This window comes from Acomys minous (genome assembly GCF_964271855.1).
Source record: "Acomys minous genome assembly, chromosome: 7".
Taxonomy (NCBI): domain Eukaryota; kingdom Metazoa; phylum Chordata; class Mammalia; order Rodentia; family Muridae; genus Acomys; species Acomys minous.
Genome location: NC_140488.1, coordinates 40,253,260 through 40,273,778, shown reverse-complemented (window position 1 = coordinate 40,273,778; position 20,519 = coordinate 40,253,260). Strand labels below are relative to the sequence as shown.

The window sequence follows — 20,519 nt, the reverse complement described above, 5'->3', positions numbered from 1 at the left end:
AGATCCACAGTCAATTGAGTAGGTAGAGGGACATACACCTATCTTCCTAGAAAATATATGCAGCTTAATTTCTCCGGTTGTTTAATCAGTATGGAAAAGGAAAAAAAAAACCCTCTTTGTCTCGTTATTTATTTAGGCAGATCAAAGAGCTTTTCCATCTAGCTTCAAACACTGTGGGAGTCATTTCAGATCACAAACAATACTGGTGAATGGGTTCTGAAAATAGCTTTCCTGGGAAGGCGGGCCATGTGCTGAGGGGTGGGGTGGGGGTGGGTGGAGTGGGGTGGGGGAGTGTTGGCTTCAGCTCCACACTGTAGCCAACATACTCTTCCACAAAGCAACAGATCAGACATCAGCCCATCCTCTGGCCAGAATTGAGGGAGGCAGTGCCTCAGATGCTTCCATACTAACTGGAAAAGCAAAACAAAAGCCCTCGGATCCCTTGCCATTTTCCTAGCTTGAAAGGGTTTTCACTAAGCTATGCAGTCCAAGAGTGCAGGCCTTCCATGGGTCTTCCATTTCACTGGGCAGACAGGAATAAGGGTCTTGCACTAGTTGAAAGCTAATGGTCCTGTTCTTATCCCATTTCCTGTTCTGAGATAATTATCAAAAACCAGGCCCCTGTCTTCTGGAAGCTTCTTGGGAACTTGTAAAGGGTTAAGAAACCACCTTGGGTTAAGGAGAAAAGAATTCTAAACAGGTAAAGCAAGGGGAGGAGCTTAAAATAAATTGCCTCTGGATTCTAAAAAAAAAAAAATCAGGACCTTCGGGGGAGAAAAAGAAATACCAGGAAACTCTAGGTAACTTCTCTTACCTCCTCCCTACTCCACCCCAAGTGCCTTATCTCCTGAGTCACCAGCTTCAAGCCAGGAGGCTCTTTCCCAAATAAATAAGTGGACAGAAGAGACAAAGTGGAAGATACCAGTGAGATCACAGTCTTGGACTGTGAGTCCCCTGGGGCTCCAACCCTTCTGGACACCCATCATTACCTCCCCCTGGGAAGAGGCCAGGGGACCATGCGGAACTGTTGTCATCCATCGCTGTTATAGTTATACTCTTCCCCTGCACCATGTCCTGAAATTCTACTAAACAGTATGAATACAAATAATAAAATGAATCGGAGGAGCTGGTGGATAAAACAAAGGACTAAGACGTAAGCATACTTAGGAAAAACGAAAGATACAGAGCAGAAGAAATGGGAGTAGTTTCCCACGTGCATTTGAGCATCTGGACACACATCTACAGAGATTAAGTGAATTTAACTTAGATGCTGCCTAACAACCTCTCTCCAGAAGAAGCAAGAAGAAGCTCAGCCATTTCTGAAAACTGGACCTGAAGTTCAAGGCAAGGCCTGTTCTGAACCAGCACACATTTATCATTCTTCTTCCACCAAAAATCTTATCTTGCTGGCTGCTTAGTATCAAAAAGTATCACAATATTCTTCAGGAACAGACAACTAACTGAAAACACATAGATTTGTGCACAACTGTGCGTGCACATGCATACACACACACACACACACACACACACACACACACAAAGTGATTTGTGAGACATGGAAGTGATACAATGTTGCAGACTTATGGAAGTCCTTAAGAACTCAAAAGATGAAAAACACTTCTTCCAGAATCCCAGGAGGCAAGAAAGCAAATCAGTATGGAAATAAAGCCCCTGGGCAGATTGTTGTATCTGCCCACTCTTTCCCTTAAGATTCTCAGGAGGTAGCAGAAGAGGCTGGTTGGGGATGAGGCCAGGAAATGACAGAAAGGGAACTCTTACCTGGCTGCTCCATACTCAGGGGGGTGCTGATACCTCATCAGTTGCCCCTCTGTTCTCCCTGGCTGGTTCAGGCGATGCTCGCTATAGAAGTGCCCTGGCTCTTGGGACTTGCACTCTACAGACTGGGATGGCATGCCCTTGAAAGGATATTCAGGTGGGGGGCCTCGATGTTCCATGCCCTTCAGACTATGCTGGCTGGGAGTTGGCCCTTGGGCCTTGTAGAATTCACTGGAACTGGTGGGATTCTTGTAGAGATCACTGGGTTGTGATGGAGAGAGGGGAGCACTGGTAACAGGTGGGTGGGCTTTAACTCCACTGGTAGCCAGTGACATCTGCATTAGTCTTTCACTCAAGGATCGGACATGCCCTTGCTTAAGGTCTCTAAGTCCTTCATCTTGGTGCATCTTCCCAGGATTGAGTCGCTGAACTGATGGGCGGCCCTCGGTTCTCATCTTCTGGTTAGTGACCCCTGTGACATAGAAAGCAGCCCCAACACTAGCATGCTGTTGGCCCCTGAAGTACTGGGACTGGACCTTGGCTTCTTCATAGGTTGGGAGTTCCTCATTATTCTGCATTCGAGGGGACAACTGCTTCTCCATGATGACGCTTTCTGACTGGATTTCCTGGCCCTGGGGTTCTTGCCGAGCAGGGTGTGCCACAAGCTGCTGGTGGTGATCCTGGGAACTCAGCACATCATTCTGAGGGCCTGGGTTTCCATTGCCAGTGGCGAATGGAGGGGCACTCCCTGTGGCTTGCTGGTGTATGGCAAGCAGATTGCGATTTTCACTGGGATTGCCATAGCGAAGCTGCTCTTGAAGCAGGCGTTGCAACACTGTAGTTCCTCCACTTGGCTGCTCTTCAGAACTTCTCATCTCTATAGCTGGCGGTGCTTTGTGAAGAGAGAGAGAAATTGGGCACTTGGGCTGCCCTTGACCTGGGAAGGGGAAACAGGAAGCTTAACATCCAGCTGATGTATAAATCAGTCCTCTAAGGAGGAAGAGAAAGTGTTTTTGAAGGTGAAGAATCCATTACAGAAACAAAACAGAGGTTTGTATCCATAAATCATAGATTAATTCCACTATCATTGTCTTTAGCACTGGTATGTTGAGGAACATTTAGGCCCCAAAGCTGTTTTCTCTTTTACTTTGATTTAACTAATCCTGACTTAATTTCTAAAAGAAGTGGGCAAACAAGGGCCAGTCAAGTAGGGTGTTCAGAGTGAGCAATTTTTTAAGGCCCTTCCTTTCTCACAAGGTTCTGCTCTGTTCTCTATTTAAATTAAAAGCACAAGTCCTATGGCTATGGAGGTGGAGATAAAACAGAAGCAAGGTTACCCCCTAAATAAAATTTATAAAGGACATGATCATGTGATCGGAGAAATAAAATACAAAACAATAAATCAGTAACGGGTAAAGAGAGCTTAGCTGGCACCAGGCATAAATAAATGAACCCTGCCTCGGTGTTCTTTTTACTCAGATTGCCTATAACTCTGAAACATAATCTCAAGAAAACCTTTTTGGTATCATTTTGGATGCTTCCTGGTTTAATAGAAAGTGGCTTTGAATAAGAATTACTGACACACTTTAGGCCAGGGAAGAATGGACACTAAGCCAGTTTGCTGCTATAGTTGCGTAGGACAAGCTGATTTAAAATATTGGCCTGTCAACATTTAGAAACTGAACAGTCAAAGTCCATCCTTGTGAAGCAAAGGTGATGGCCATGGCATGACTACCATCATCAAGTCTTCTAAAGAACTAATATGGGTCATTTAAAACAGTTAATAGTAGCACAGATTAAGATTCAAGTTATAGTCATACTGTGGTACACACAGTAGCCTAAGCCAGTACTCCTCTTTTCACCACTTCTATTTATTCATCTGAAACACTGAATGGCAAGGCACATGCACCACCCCTTCTCTCTCAACACCATATTGCCCATATCTATTTATCTGACACTCAAATACTCTTTTGAAAGAATCCGTTGTGTTAAGTACTACAAGTAAACACTAATGTTAAACAGTGAACTTTTCACTGGAAAGATCTGTAGTAACTGGTGTGAACATGCACACACCACACACAAAGTCGTGGCAAGGGTCAACCTACGGAGCCGGAGGTTTCCAAAGGAAAACTCTAGATTCTACCTACCAGGTTCTTATCTTGATATTAAGCTACCTCCACACTCTCTGCAAATCCCTTTCCTTAGTGCTTTGGGCATCTAGAACGTGCATAGCAGATGGACATGCTCAGCCTCTGGCTTTTCTTCTTTCTTGATGGTTATCACTACTTGCCTTCCAATTGTTCTATGGAATAATCTGACCTAACAGTTCCCGTTCCAAAAGCACATTTTCTTATTTTTTATTCACATAAGTAATTATCTTATTGATGGATTTCTTTTGTGCTGTTAAAAATGGAACTTGGGGTCTTTGGCATGCTAGGCAAGCACTCCAGAGCTACATTCTAAGCCCAAGAAGTTCATTTTATATCTCATCCATATTCTTTTTGGAAGTGTAAACTAACCACCAAAAGGCTAGCTAACTTAGCCTGTAACCACATTTCTCTCCACTCCAGTGACACTCTGAGACTCCCAGATTTGGATTTAAGAGTCAAATATAAAAACGTCTTCTGTTGCCTGAAATTGGACAGATGACTACCAAATTCTTTTCTTCTAGAAAAAAAAGGTGGAAACAAGAATGTTTGTAGTTAAAACAAACACCACTTCTAACCCTCTCCCACAAGGCAGGAGAATGTGGACATTGAGCTGTCCCAGATCCCATACCTTCAAAGATATGCCACCCCCTCCCATGCCACACCCGCCCATCCAGCAAGCACACATAAACACCCAGGCATGTGCACGTGGGGGCCAGCATACATCAATGCAGGGCCCATGCACGTAGGCACACCTGTGAGCTCATACACGCACACTCTCAGGCATGCAGGCACGCATTTATACACACACACCAATGGTTCGTACCTATTTCTGCTTTCTTTTAGGCTTAAAGCCTTGATCAGGATAGGGAACTCTTGCTTATGAGCAGCTCCAGAAAGCGCAGCAGCAGATTCCCTCTCCCCTAACACTCAGGTTCAGGGTAAGCGCCGACAAGAGTCCAACCACTGGTCACTCTGAAATGTTCAGGAAGGGAGGGAGAAATAAAAATGCCGTTCCTAAGTTGCCACCAAGAGCCAGCAGTTAACCAAACTACTCTTTCCAAAAGAAAGTTTTGTCCCATGTTGCTTGGCTTTTGAATGAGTGGCAGAGTCTATCTTCCCTAGGGCAGAAGACAAACCTCACTGTTGAGCAGGTGAGTGCCTGAGGTTATTCCAGTCTCTAAAAGACAGAAAGGCTAAGATGTGGCCCTGGAAAGTGCTGCTGTGTTCAAATTTCAGAGCCTTGGAAAGCCATGCCAAGTGGAACCCTAGGTGAGGCTAAGGAACCACAACCACTGCTACCTTTGGGATCAATGTTCACTTGGTATCAGTAGCACGCAGGCTTGTGGGTTTAACTGCCTTACAAGCTAGAAGGGAAGGCAGACACCATGAGGTATATCTGGGGTCAAAAACAAAAAACAAAACAAACAAACAAACAAAAAAACACTGAATACCAAACTCCTGTTTCTGTTGCCTCAGCCTCAGGCGGGCAGAAGAAAAACAAAACTTCAGCCAAGTCATTTACTATTTATTGAATATTGACCATTCCAGACATTTGCCAGCCTCGTGCTCGACACAGAGAGTCATACAGAGAGATACACAAAACATAGTCCCTGCTCTTGTGGAGCTTACAATCTGATCAACAGCCAATCACTCTCGGAAAAAAAAAAACCAACCCAGTTCAAAGCAGCATCCCTTCCCCATGCAGCAGAATATGCCTTGGTTTACTTTCTCAGCTCTTCCTCTGACCCAGGGTCTCAGCAAAAGGTTTCTGCTACATGGCAATTGGAGATGAGGTACAAACATCCCACAGATACGGATTTGAGATCATCTTCCCTCACAATTTCTGCTTTGAATCTCTCTAAAACTCCCTCCAGGTCCACCCAATGCTGTTGTAAAATGTGAGAGTTTGTGTTTTGGTAAGGATGCACATGAACCACGTCCTGGCCTAGCCGTGACTCAGTCATATCACTTTAAAGGAAGAAAAAGGAAAACCGCAACCCACAGCAGAGGCTTCTGGAAGCAGCACAGCAATGCAGAAGATACACATGAGCATCGTTGTCTTTGGGGAGCTTGTCCAAAATTTTCAGGTTTTCAAAAATCCACAAAACCACACAGTGATTAATTTAACAGCATTTCCTTGCAATGTTGCCAAAAATAAACTGAGCAGATATAGAGTGAACAAACCCGGAAATGTGTCTTTCCATCTTCTTTTGGTCCAAAGTATAATCATGATCAAAGTCAAAACTGCCTCCAATCTGCAAGGTGTCTCCCCCCCCCATTTCACAGCAGAGAAACAACTTTTAATTGGAATCAAAGTTAGACTGTGAACAGAAGTATGGTAAATAACTACCATGCTTCTATTGCCCTATTCTGAACAAAAACAATTGTCTGCTTTTCAAGGGAAACACTAGAAAATAGCCCAAGGCTTTCAAGTGAGAGCCCCTAGAGAGCAAGTGCCACAGACTTAGTCTCCAGAACTCCCTTGACTCTTCATGCTGCCTGACACTTTCTTCTGACACCTGATTTTCACTGCAAAACTCCTCACTCATCCAAAATCTTTCCCCCTTCATTTTGTCCTCTTTCTTCCACATCTTTTTCAAAACCCCAATCACCTTATAGTACCACTGGACACTGTGTTCCTCTACTCCCAAACTGCATTTTTGTTTCTGTTTAATAGGAAAACAAATCAGTTCTGGAACAAACAAGCAGGCAAGCAAGCAAACACTTTTCAGCAGTCTCCCTAGTTTATGGGCTCTTTTCGTAAAGACCCTATGGCTATCTGTATGCTAAGAAAAAAAAAGTGGCACTATTAATTAAAGAGACAATTCCTTGCTTTATTCACAAGAAGTGAAATAGTATGAACTCTGCAACCTTTAATTTGCCCACACTTTGAGTCATGCCACAGCCAGGGATGTGACATCATCTTCAATCAATAAAATAACCTTGTTGCTCTTGGACACACAGAGTGCCTTTGAGGATATTGGACAGGAGAAGAAAGGAAATAGCTAGTTCTATCTTTGAAAGTGCAATATAAATCTATACATTCACCTCTTCTATAACAGCAAGGCAGCAAGGTGAAGCTAAATTCTAACTCTATTTGCAGCCATTAGCTTCTCCCCATATAACTGGAAGTTGAGCCAAACATATTTGTGGGAGCTCAGATGTTTTCCAAGCCAAGACCCTGCAAAATCAACATTACAAGGTGGCCAGGACAAAGCATAGTTTTGCCCTTTGAATACATTTCACAATAAGCCTATTTAGGGTCTTCTTTCTAACCCTTCTTCTACTTCCTCCTTCCATTCTTCCTCCACCATTTACTACACAACAAGGATGGAAAGCCTACTCTAGAAAACCTGTTTCTCAGTTAAATTTGGATCAATTGACCTCATACATTATTTCCAGAGAAACAGAAAGCTTCTAGGTCAAAATTTCTGTGATTATGTCATTGTGAATAAAATCTCTCTCTCTCTCTCTCTCTCTCTCTCTCTCTCTCTCTCTCTCTCTCATTAAAAGCAAGAAGCCAGGGCTGGCGAGTTGGCTCAGTAGTTAAGAGCACTGACTGACTATTCTTCTGGAGGACAAGGGTTCAATTAATTCCCAGCACCCACCTGGCTCACAACTGTCTGTAACTCCAACCCACAATACTCCTTCTCCTGGCCACCACCAGCACTGCATACACACCATATACAAATACGTACAGGCCAAATACCCATTCAAATAAGCAAATCTAACAACAACAACAAGCCAAGAAGCCCCATAGATTCTCATGTGATTTCAAGTTGGGCCACTTATTGGCTTGATCGTTCATGGGCCCGACATTTCCCAAGATATCTTGAGACACAAAGCACACATTTAATTCCTTACATAGGATATCGCTGAGTTTAACAGGTAATGAGGAAGCAGCAACAGCACCACAGTCAAAGGTTCTGTAATCTCACTGCTCAAATTCAAATCCTGAGTTAGGCTCTCTACTAACTGACCTCATCCACGTTTCTTAAAGTCCACTGGTCTCAGTGGTATCACCTACAAATTAGGAATAATGATGTACATACCACATGCATTATTTATTATAAAGATTAAGAAAGGTATTACATGTAAAGTGCTAAGCATGCCGACTGACACACCATAAAGACTCAAAAAGTTAACTATTACTATAATTATCATTTCAATTTAGCTTTTTTTTCTATAATGCTTAAAAATTATGAAGGTTGCTTTATTTAAAGTCCCTATTTGCATCTCAGTTATTGGTGCGGAGTTTCTTGGGCCAGCGGGAGCCAGATTTGGGAAGTCACATGGGACACTGCTTAATACCCCACACTCCTGTGACTCTCACACTAGATTGGTATTTGCTCTTGCTTAACTGTTCACTTGCTTAGGAGTCAGGTGTGGTGGTGCATGCCTATAATTCCGGCATTGAGGAGGCAGAGGTGGGTGGATATCTGAGTTCGAGGCCAGCCTGGTTTACAGCGTGAGTTCAGGATAGCCAAGGCTACACAGAAAAACCCTGTCTCATTAAACCAAATCCAACAAAAAAAATGTGTTAGGAAAGAATGGACATCAGTTCTTTTCTCCTATGTCATTCATTGCCTAGATCACATTGGAAAATAATTGTAAAGCCTTAAAAATTTCAATGCTAACTGAGGATTGTGTGAGATCTGTTTCTAAAACATTAATTCATTTTATGTTTATTACATTTTTAATTTTATTTATTTACTGTAGTGTGTGTGTCTGTGTGTGTGTGTGTGTGTGTGTGTGTGTGTGTGTGTGTGTGTGTGTGTGTGTACACCATGTTGTGCATGTGCACATCAAAGGCCAACCAGAGGCAGCTGTTTGAGCCATTATGACCAGACGAGGAATGGTCATGTTTTTATTCCACTTACACTGTAGTTTATCTTGCTCTGAAGCAAGTAACCTGAACATACTGATAGGCAAAAAAAAAAAAAAAAAAAAAAAGAAAAGAAAAGAAAAAAAAAGAAAAAAAAATCACATGCACAGTGGAGGGGCCAGTGAAACACAGAGAAGCATGGTGTATCCTGCTGCTACCACTCTTTATTCTCTTATATACATCTATTTCAAAAGAGGATGTTGAGACTTTGTTACCACATCTCACCGCTTTACTGCCTTGGAAAAAGTGTAAAGGATCCATAAAATCAGAATGAACATAAAAGGGAGAAAGTTTAAGAATGGTACCTAGCTACCTGCTGCCTTAACAGTCTCCTCCTACTATTGTTATTTACTCTTTATTTCTATAAACAGCATAAACACAGCATGTGAATACTTATAATAAAGAAGGTAGTCACTTACAAACCCAGTACTTCGACATTGTTAATATTACTAACATTCTGTTTAGATCTTTGCAAAGCAATGCAAGGACCTGCTTTTGTTTTTAGAGGGTCTCACTGAGTTGCTCAGACAATCCTGGAACTCCCCATGTAGTACATGTGGCTTCAGACTCATGGCAATCCTGCTCAGTTCACCCAGTTCTGGGATTATAGGTGTGAGCCACAACCAGTGCAAGGAAATATTAATATACCAGTAATATAGGAGCTTATGTTTCACTTTATTGTAAGCCTTTACCCATCTTTTGGCATAGACATCATAACAAATATTGCAATGACAAATGTAATAGTCCATTAAATGAGTGTATCAAGATGCACTTACCAATTTATTCAATAATTAAGATAGTCAAATGGCTTCCAGTCTTGTGCTAATCTAAATAATGTTATAAACACATTTAACCTTTTGCCACATTTTGGAAAATATTTTTTTCTTTTCTTTCTTTAAAGGTTTCTTTTATAAAATGTATTATATTGCCAGGATGTATGTCTATGCATGTCAGATCTTGGAGTTACAGACAGTTGTGAGCTGCCATGTGGGTGCTAGGAATTGAACCTGGGTCTTCTTGAAGAGCAGTCAATGCTCTTAACCACTGAGCCATCTCTCCAGCCCCAGAAAAATGTTTTTTAATTATATTAATAAAATCTTAGTAAAATATTGTTTCTTAATGATACAACTCCTCAAGTGAAATATATGGAGCACCCAAGTTTGTAGACAATCCACTAAAAACAAACAAACTAGCAAACAAAAAGTGGAAGAACATCAATGCCCTGTGAAATCTTGTTTTCCCTTAATAAAACGTGCTTCTGCTCTCATTTTTCTCCCAGGTCAGAGCAGGGCTCTGGGGACACTGAGGAGCTAAAGCCAAGAGAAGCAATGTAGGACCTCAGTGGCTTTTGAAATGGCAGAGTGGAATGTGGGCTCCCCTAGGAATCTAGCTTGTGTGCACTTGCCCCAAATTGCCACTTGGCCAAGAAGCTAATTAGTAAAAACATCAGATGGGTGAGAACAGGTTCATGGCCTGTAATGGCTTATATCATCTTTCATTTTTGCCCTTGGAAAGATCTGACAGTCAGCTTGAAGACATTCAGTTCTAGTGACCCAGCCTGTTACATTCTGAGAATGGAATTTGTTAGTTTTGAGGTCCCCATCTTAGTGTGTCCTAGCGGGCATGCTGCTTGATAAAACTGAGTGTACATAAACAAGGAGCCTGAGTGCATGCCTCTATTTGTATCCTCAGTGAAAGTAGCACTTTAAAGGGTTACCTGACTTAATATAATATTTATAAATGCCACCTGTTTAAATGAGCAATGTGTTATAGACAGAGGTTTATTCCCATTGACTTTACAAAGCCATTCAGGTCTTAGGCATGGAAGGCAGCAGACCAGAGATGACCTGGCTTTACAAGGATAGACACAATGGCCATTTCTTTTCTTCACTTTCTTCCAGTGCCTTCAGAAAAGTGCAGTGTAGCTTTCTATTTCCTCCTTCAAAGATTTTCACTTATCCTTCTCCATCTTCCCTGCACTGAAGTCTGTTCAATATAGATAATACGTTCTGTTCCCTTTATGTTCCTATTGTACTTCACATATTTTAGCACTAATCATGGTGCATTTTTAACAAAATTTAGTGACAACTTACTATATCTAGAAGTGTTTGCTTCCCGTTTATACTCCGTAGACACTGGAGTACGAAAAAACAACAACAACAAGTAATCAGAGCCCAGGCATCAGTAGCTTCTGGGAAAGTCAGGTAGGTCTAATTTTAATACTTCTGTAGAACACAGTGTATCTCTGACAATGCAGACAGGGCAAATTATCTGAGCTGAGAAGGCACTGAATTTGTGGATCCACATGAGTTAAAAGACATACTGAAATATATCTTTGGAAGTCATTGGTATATGGTTAACTGCTAAAGTCGTAAGAGAGGGCTGGGGCATACGGAACAGGGAAATAATTCATTAAAGCTAATGGAATGATGGACCCCAGAAGAAAATGATCATTTGAGGATCAGGTACATTGTAAAAATGAAGCAAATTTCTTTATTAACTCTCAGGTCCCCTCCTCTATACAACTTCAATTAAGAAGACCTTGTTTCAGGGATGGAAGTCTCCAGGACTAATGCAGAGACATAAAAGAAGGTAATTCTCCTCTTTTGTGCTTCTAAGTGTACAGGAAGAAATCACAGCAATTGGGCCAGAAACAGAAGACAAGTGCAAGCTGCTGGAATATGAGATTTTGGAGCACATGAGACAGGTGTATTCTATTTCTATCCCAGTCTGTAAAACGCATCAATGTGCTCGCTGTGTGCATAAAGAGTGAATAATAATATTCCCAAGGCTTTGATAGAAGGCTGCAATAGAACAAAGTAGATGAAAGACATAGAATGTTAACATTATTATTACCTTTAGTTTCTTAGCCTTCTTTCTACGGAGTCAACAGTTTTTCTTTCACTTTTGTTAGCTTTCTCAGCAGCTGTGGGTAGAAATAAAGGCAGATGTGATTAACTACACTTTACAACAGGAGAAACAGAAGTACAGAACCAATAGCTAATGGTAATTCATTTGATTAAGGTTTCACTGTTGCTCACCAGTAGGGTCAGGATCAGAAATCAAATCTTGTGACTTCCTGCCCTATGTAGGTAAAAGACAAAACCTTCCAAAGACTACTTGTCTGGTTTTGAAGAAGACAGTTTACAATAGATTTTTTTTATTTAAAATTAGTTTTAATTAGAAAAATAAAAGAGAGAAACTCATTTAGAAAGCCAAATCCTCTCACTCCAACAGTATGTTTAAAGAAGTGTATTTCACCTACAAGACAGTATTTAGGACAATTCCCCACACCAACACAAGAATGAATGGCTTTATCTAACTCCCTGACATAATTTGGAGTCCCCTGTTTTGCTGTACGACTTTGGAAAGGGGCTCCATTTGCCTTTAGTAAGGCTTTTGCGTCTCAGCAAGGCTCAGGTGCTGTCTGCAGGTGTGGCATCCAGCAGGTGCATGGACAAGAGCCAGTATTTCATATCTTCATGCCAAAGAACCTGAGTCACTCTCCCAAGTCAGAAACAGCCCCTCCTCCTGCCACTGTTCTGCAAGCACCAGAAACCTAGTTTGACTGCGTTGCTCTATAGAACTGAATCTAGACCCTGCCTTCTTAAAAAAGGACTTGAGTAAGATCAGCTATGCCACAGGCATAGAGCCTAAGTCACTGCCTCAATAAGAAGAATGAATGCAGGTATGGCCCATGGGGAAAAAAGCATCAGGGACTATGTATAAATAAGGACCATCTCCTACAAGTTGTGGAGGGAAGGGAGGATCAAAATAGATTTCTGTTTTATCCTTGTATAGAGCATCTACTCCTCTGCATATGGCCCTGAAATCTCACAAGGCAGGATTTACTTGCCTAAAAGAGGTGAAACAAACTAGAAACTACTAGGTAGCCTGTGCTCTGGTGGTTAACCCCACCATAACCCTTCCCCTTCACACCACTGAAAGAGAAGTGCTTAGCCTAGCCCCAGAAACAACCAGGTAAGAACACTTACCACAGGACCCTACACAAATCCTAACTGGCAGCCTCAGGCAGAAAAATGCTCTAGGGGATAAAGCAGGTCATCAATATTTTCTTAGCTCCAAAAACTGTTTGCTTTAGAAAACAATAGGTCTCTCTCTCTCTCTCTCTCTCTCTCTCTCTCTCTCTCTCTCTCTCTCTCTCTCTCTCTCTCTTCCTCTCTCCCCCCCTCCCTCCTTTGCTGGATATATGCATGTACTCAGGCGAGCACACACACACACACACACACACACACACACACACACACACACACACACACACAAATGGGGAGGGGGAATACAAAGATGAAAGGAGAGAAGAAAATCATAGAAGAAAATATAGAATATTATCTTAACAAAACAGTGTGTTATGGTGATCCATTGAATTTCCCCAATACACAAAGAGAACTCCCACTAGTAAGCTGTGGTTCACAAAGGAAAGTAAGGGAGTAAAACAAAACTCTGAGCTGAATCCCTAAATGTAACAGAGGAAAGTCGATTTCTTCAGAATTGGCAGTCCATTCCTCATTAGTGATTATTATTTTTTAATCTTAGTTTGTTATTACATGAGGGAGAATGTCATTAATTTAGTGCAAATCGGTGCCCCTTGAAAACAACTAAAATGAGTAAAGGATGCGCTAATTAGCTTCCTAATAGGGAAGGTTTTAATTGAACTCGTCTATAACCACCCTCACCAAAGTTTCCAGGACAACTTTATAAAAGATGTCAAACCTGGCCTATATTTGTATGGCCTTAAAATACTGCTCAATACATAGAAACAGAAAGCCTATTTCTTCTCAATGCTGTTAACACTCAGGCCACTGCATTTTCTGATGTCAGCAATCCCCTTCCCACAAATATTCCAAGTATGCACCACCGTCATTCTCCTTTCAATTATGTGGTTTCTCTGCTCCTTTACTGATTGAGTCCAGGCCTCTCGGATAATGAGAAGCATGTGCTGGGAAAAAAATGCTCTTAGAAAATACATACATCAGTTTCATCTGCATCATAAATCACTTGTCTCTATCAAAATGTAAAGTTTACTATGGGATATTATAAGGAGGGGAAAAGATCAGCATCAATGAGTACAGGTGACCAGTTACTGTAATCTAAAGCAACACCAATAAATATAAGGGAGGTACCCCGCCCCAAATCCACCCTTTCTAGCTTGGCCACATTTATGTTTAATGTTATCTTAATGTTGCCTTTGGGGGTATTTAAGTTCTGACATACACATGGAAATGAGCCACGAATTGTACAGCATACATAAATATTCTATCATTAATAAAAACCATCTGTGCAGAAAACACTACAATAGCTGGGTTTCAGTCACTAGCTATCATCAATATTTGTCACAGATGAATATTACTCAAGACTTTCTCCCTTATAACACAGACACATCAAATGTTGCTTTCTTCTAACCTTTTGAAGGTGCTTTCAAGAATTCAATGGTCACTGGGGTGCATCCCAACTAATGTCTCTTTCTCAAACTATTTTTCCTCACCCTAACAGTCACTACAGTCCTCTTATTTTGTCTCAACCTATCACAGAGTACGAAAGTGTTTACTTTTTTGAAAAGGTTGAGAGGGTCAATAACACAAATGTAGGGTCAATCTTAATTATAGTCAGTAAGGCAATAGGCCACCAAAGGGCACTGTATGTTATAAGAGAGCAAAAGCTCATTAAATATGAACACCTGCTCAGGGCCCTATAATAACCCTGCTCTGCCATCATGCAAACACCTTTCATCCAATGACCTCAAAGCATGTGCCCAGTATGAAGCATGCCTAAACACCTCTGTGAAGTATTAATATCCTCGCTTCCCAGAAGGGTAACTAAAGCTTAGAGCAGCTAATTCAGCTACCCTTGGTCACATGGCAAGTCAGAGAGGGGCTGGGCAGAGAATCCCAGATCCTGGCTTCAAGGCACACAGACATAAAGCCACTTCAGGCAGCCAGAAAGAGAGCAAAAGGGACTTCACAAATGTCAAGTAAAATTGCAGAGGGAGGGAGGGAGGGGGAGAAAGAGAGGGAAGGAGGGAGGGAGAGAGACAGAGACAGAGAGACAGACAGAGACAGAGAAGAGAGAGAAGAGAAATTGGTTTGCATTAGGAACTATTACTAAATAGACTCAACCCACCTGCATTTCCCCCCAGGAGCACAAAGTATGAAACATATTCCTCTATTTCACTAAGAAATTTATACAGGCTCTAGGAATGACTCTATCAATAATTAGATTATCACACACAGACTAGAAACTTGTTTCTCTATGTACTAATGGTCTCATGTAGAGCAGTAGAGCACTCTACTGTACCTACATGCTGTGTGTTTAACTGCTTACAAGCTTATTTCCTTACTGTTTTTTCCCTTCACCAGTCTGGCAAACATTATTTCTGAGGCTATCAAACATGCCTTTCTAGGCCTTCATGTTCCCTCTTCTTGATTCTGGATCCTTCACAATCTATCCAAATTCATATTATCTTAATGAGATATCATGATACAACAACTTCAAAATAATTTCCAGTGATCTAGACTAATAAACACTGGGCTCCAGTTTGGGTTTGCTTTAAGTAGAAGAGTGTAACAGGAGGTCATAAGCACAGTATTAACAGGCCCACTGCATACACAAACCACCTCTAATTCATAGTGTTCAGAGTTCACACAAACCTGTTTGTCCCTCCTGGCAATCCTGACACAAATGTATGAGATGCTTCCCATGTGCTCACATTGGTTCTTTTCTTTTTTTTAAGTCATAGAGGATTTTATTAAATAAACATGGGGGGGGGAGAAGGGAAAGGGAGGAAGGGTACCCCAGAGAAAATAAGAGCTCACATTGGTTCTTACTCCACTACTTTATAACAGTTTACAAAGCTTTGTCACTGACAAAGTCTTATTTCAAAACAACATTACATACATTTATGACCCAAAGTATGCACAATTCACATTCGTAGAGGAACCACAAAAAAGTGAATAAGATTCTTGAAGGTTCGTAGACAGTCTTGGGTTCATTATTTGATACTATTAAAATACAAAGCACATTTCTGTAGATACATTATTACAGACTCCCCATGCCGAATCCTTACACACAGGATAAGTAAAGGATTGTGGGGGGTTGTTTGTTTTGTTTTTTGGGGGGGGTGGTTTGGTTTTCTGTTTGTTTGTTTGTTTGTTTTGCCTTTCGGTTTTCAAGACAGGGTTTCTCTATGTAGCCTTGGCTGTCCTGGACTTGCTTTGTAGACCAGGCTGGCCTTGAACTCACAGAGATCCACCTGCTTCTGCCTAGGGTGAGTGCTGGGATCAGGATTGTGTTTGTAACAACTGTCACACCTTGTCATTCAAAGGCACACCAGATTAATGAGGCCTCCAAAGACAAGCATACATTTTTGAGAATTGACTATCGAAATCACCCTGTCCAACCTCCACAATTTACAGAGGAAGAAAGTGTCTAAAGCCCAGGTTCCTCTCAGCAGTAAGCGCACCCGGAAAGCCTACCATAGATTCTTATATGTAAAATGTTATCAGCGGCCATTGTTTGCTAAAATTAAAAAAAAAAATTCTGGGTCCATGGGCTAGTGAAATATAATAACTGGAGATAAAACGTTTCACCAAAATGAGGTAGTCTCATCCTTAGATACTCCAAAATCTGCAAAGTTATATTACATCCAGAAAGTAATGCTCTTTCTATGAGCAGGTGTGGGCTCAATCTAATGCAGCCAGCATTACTACAAGCCAGAATGATATAAACAATTAATTCCACCACATACAACAAAAGGCTTCAAAAGCCCAATAACAGACTCATTTACTTCAAGCAACATCAACACAGAAAATGTAAATGTAGTCCTTTATGTAATAAATATGGTCCTGAGACAGTCCAGTTATACTGAGGGCTTTTTTTAAAAAAAAACTATCAAATAATAAAGACACTAACTAGGAAAGCCTGTGTAGATACTTTTATAAGGCAAATGGCCTTCTACTTTCTTTCATTTTCTTTCTGTCTTTTTTTTCCTTTTTTTGTTCAGATTGTTTGTGTTGTACTTGGAAGGGGACCCTTCCTCCAAAAGGGTCAGAAGCCCACCATGGAGGAGGGTAATGCGGTGTCCTGGGCTGTTTAATACCCCCTTAGTTCCTGCAACTAAATTCTAACCTTTGACTTGGGGGTGGGAACCTAGATTTTGGACCAAAGTCCACAAAAGGCAACAAGGAATAAAAAGTAAGTAATGCTAAAGACAACCCATCATAGTAAAACCCCAACAAAAATTCCTAGGGACGAGAAATCAATAGATCACGATTCTAAACAAATTGATTTAGTCCCCAGTTAATTAACTTGTCACACCACTCTCTAAACCCACTGAAACCATGGGAGAAAGAGGTGCTGTAATAGATTTGGAAACATTTACCATCCTAAAAGGCTAGGCCCCGACCACACATACCTCTCTCTACCCCATTCAGTGGGTTTAAGCTGGGCTTAATGGGTGCAAAGGACAATTCCTACCAGACAGTGTGAAGACTAGACCATGCTCTCATGCATTTGAAATACTCAGTCTCCATGGAGGAGGCTACCTGGTCACAAGCATTTCCCAAGAGGGAATATATCCTCTATTCCTCTTTACTGGTAACACTTGCTCTGCCCCAAACAAAACAGAACTGCAAACTATCCTGAGAACTTGGGGGGGGGGGGAGGCGTGATTTTCGAGGATAAAGGAAGAGAAACATTAAGAGGGGAGCAGGAGGGTGTGAGAAACTCCTCTTGTCTCCAAACGGAAAATAAGCCTAAAAAACAGGATCAAAAGAAGAAGGGAGTTGGGGGGGGGGCGGGGAAGGGCTGCTTAATTACAAAGACACCCTTTTAAAGAAGGCGCAGGCCCTGGGAGAGAGCTCTTAGGAGAGGCCCAGAAGCAGATGTACCCACTTAGAATGCTGGCACTCAATGGGACCTCAAAGTCAAAGTAGCCATCCCGCTATCTTCCTACTGGACAAGTCTCAAAAGCATTCGAGAGAGTCAGCTTCTTTCCACACAAAAGTGGAGGGTAATCGGCCTCAGAAGAGACCTGAGTCTAATAAGCCTTACTTCATAAATGAAAAACTAAGGTTCGTGTTCCAAATCTCAATGTCAAATATGAATTGCTAAAATCTCTCTCTAAACTTTTTTTTTTTTTTTTGGTCAAGTAAAGGGATTTATGATGTGCACATAAAACTTACTTTACGTATGGGTGGAGTTACAGGTTTACTTGGCACCTAGGCTGTGAAGTAGAAAGAAAAAAAAAAACTTTGAATTTTACAGAGACACAAACTTTTCAAAAGAAAGAAGGAACTCAAATTGAAGTATGATGAGGCGCCAGAAGGTGCCTGAAAATGACACCAGGCAAACCCGTACAGAATAGCTGGGACCTGAGTTATTTTCTGTAAATAGATGCAACTACTCTACAACCACCTGGCTATTAAAGTGTCCCAGACCAGTTTGAAAATTTAGTTTGGTCAGCCAGCTTTTCCCTCCCAGCTGAGCTGAAACTTGATAGCCTTTAAAATGGTCACCATGTAACGTTGCAACATTCCTTCTCCACGTTACTAAAACCCGCCCTGCCCCCCCCCCGCCCGTCCACTCCCCCCCTCCCGCACCCCTTTAAAATCAACCAAAGAAATAAGAAAATATGTGTAAATTATTTATTCCCTAAAGAATAAGCAACGGATTGGAGACATCTCAGTAATGAGTCTTTCAAGTCAACCAGTCTCATATACTTGTGTCACTTGCCCAAGTGGATAGAGGTAGGAGATAGGTGAAAATCTACCCCATGTCCAAAATGGCATTTCTGACTATTCTTAGTCACTGAATGATGGTTCTGAAAGGTCTGAGGAGGCTTCACAAAGCCGGCCCGAGAAACATCCTTTTACATGGCCAAACCTTAGTAGACTTAGATATACACTTGGCCCTTCATCACTAAAGACTATGGTGATTAATTTTTTCCCTCTAAATAGGAGAAAAAAGTTATACTCATAGAAGTTTTACATTATCTCCTCACATCTACTGTTCATGGAGGCAGAGGGCAATAACTGAAAGGGCTTTCTCTAAATTTTCGCTTTCATCTTTCATTAATTTGTATTCAGTCCCTCGCTGCAAATTATTAGCAAATTATGATTTATTAGTGGCAATCACCAGGGACTGCTCGCAGTCTATAAAATCAGTCATTTTCCCTCCTCCTTACCCTCCTCTTCATTTTCATCTTTCTATGAAGAAAGTTTTGTGTTGGTGAACAAAAGTAACGTGGCCAAGGCTCGGTCGGACCTTAAAACTAACACCTGCGTGATCTTGCAAAACCACTTATTAAAATCTTCTGACCTTATGAACCAAATAACGGCAATCTCCGTCTCTGGACCTTCACCACCACCACACACCATGACACATGCCTGCATAAAGCGAGTAGTTGTGTGGTACATTACTTCCACATTTTAAAACTTCAAGAATTCATGGCCCTGGGCTCAGGGAGGGTGAGCTCCCAGCCCAAGCCTAAGCTGTTAGGAGAAAACCATCTAGATAACTGAGATAAGGGCAAACCCTCAAGCAGAACTAAAGGTAGATCTCAGAGTCCCTAACTTAGTTACGGGTCTTAAGTGATCAATTCAGTCGGGATCTACAAGAACTCAGGGAGGAAATAAAGTAGCACCATGCAATGGTACCCTTTCCAGCATCTCCTCCGTGAAGTAGGAGAGGAGCCTATACTTTTAAACTGTTTTAAACTTCTTGCACATCTCAGAAAACTCAAGGAAAGAATACAGCAAAGAAAGTAGAACATACTGGCAATCCCCACAAGCACATACAACAACCTTCTCACAAACAAGGGCATGAGCAAGTTGACAACACAATTACTGCCCCAGTTCCCCGCAAAAAGCAGCAAAGCTTCTCCTACCCCTGAAAGCAATGAAGACAAGGTGACGATTCTCTCTGCAGGCTCAAGAGGCTTTGGTCCCGGGCCAGAGGCCAGGGATGGGTAGGGAGGAAGCCCCGGGTCCAGGCTACTCCCCACCTAGCTGCTCCCTCCGGTCTCTCGTCTCGGTCTCCGTAGCAGTGGACAAGCAGGATACCGGGCCAGAGGGTGGAGCAGCGGATCTTGGGAGGCAAGACAGGCTGGAGGTGGTAGTAGTGGGGGAAGGCGAGGAGAACTAAGAGAAGAGACGAAAGAGAACGGAGATGGAGGAGTAAATCAGGGGTCTACCAGCGAACGCAGCCCAAACGCTCCTCGGAAGGAAGGGGCGTGACTGCGATGAAGGCAGCTCCTGAGCAAAGGATGGGAGGTAGGAGAAGGGGAGGCACGGGTGCCTTTTCTTCTGGCGGTGAGCTGCTGGGACCGCCCAGAAGAAGGGGGGTGGAAGATGGATTGGGCAGGGCCGAGGGCGGCGCTAACAGAGCGGGAGGCCGGAGGGAGGCCCCCAGGACCCGGGGAAGGGGAGAAGGCGGAGCCCGGGAGGAGAGGCGGCCTTTGGGCGGGGAACTTTCAAACAATTGATCGGCTACGTTTGCTACGTTGCAGAGTCTGAGCTAGGATAAGGCGCAGGCTCTAGTTCTTCCATGCGCGGGACTCGACTTGGTGACGGTAGTTTCGATAGTGTGTGCAGGAATTAAAGCAGGAGAAAGAAAGACATGGTTTTTGTTGTTGTTTCAAAGACTTCAATTATCTATGGGGACAGAGTAGCAGCATCTGGTGGGAGAGTCAGCCC

At 42.2% G+C, this 20,519-nt stretch overlaps 1 protein-coding gene across 4 annotated transcripts in view; it reads right to left on the bottom strand.

Annotated features, from left to right (window-relative positions):
• Nucleotides 1-20,140, bottom strand: part of AMOT (angiomotin) — a 59,951-nt gene extending 39,811 nt beyond the window's left edge. For 2 of the 4 annotated variants that reach the window (XM_084790549.1, XM_084790552.1), the window contains exons 1-4: nucleotides 19,712-20,140; nucleotides 11,668-11,737; nucleotides 4,750-4,898; nucleotides 1,780-2,713 (exon numbers count right to left, since the gene is read on the bottom strand). In XM_084790549.1, coding sequence (XP_084646675.1) covers nucleotides 1,780-2,651 — 872 coding nt within the window. In that variant the 5' untranslated portion in view covers nucleotides 2,652-2,713; nucleotides 4,750-4,898; nucleotides 11,668-11,737; nucleotides 19,712-20,140. Of the gene's footprint in view, nucleotides 1-1,779; nucleotides 2,714-4,749; nucleotides 4,899-11,667; nucleotides 11,738-18,008; nucleotides 18,050-19,711 lie in introns of all 4 variants that reach the window. The other 2 variants (XM_084790550.1, XM_084790551.1) reach the window with 2 other exon arrangements.
• Between the last annotated feature and the right edge of the window lie 379 nt (nucleotides 20,141-20,519).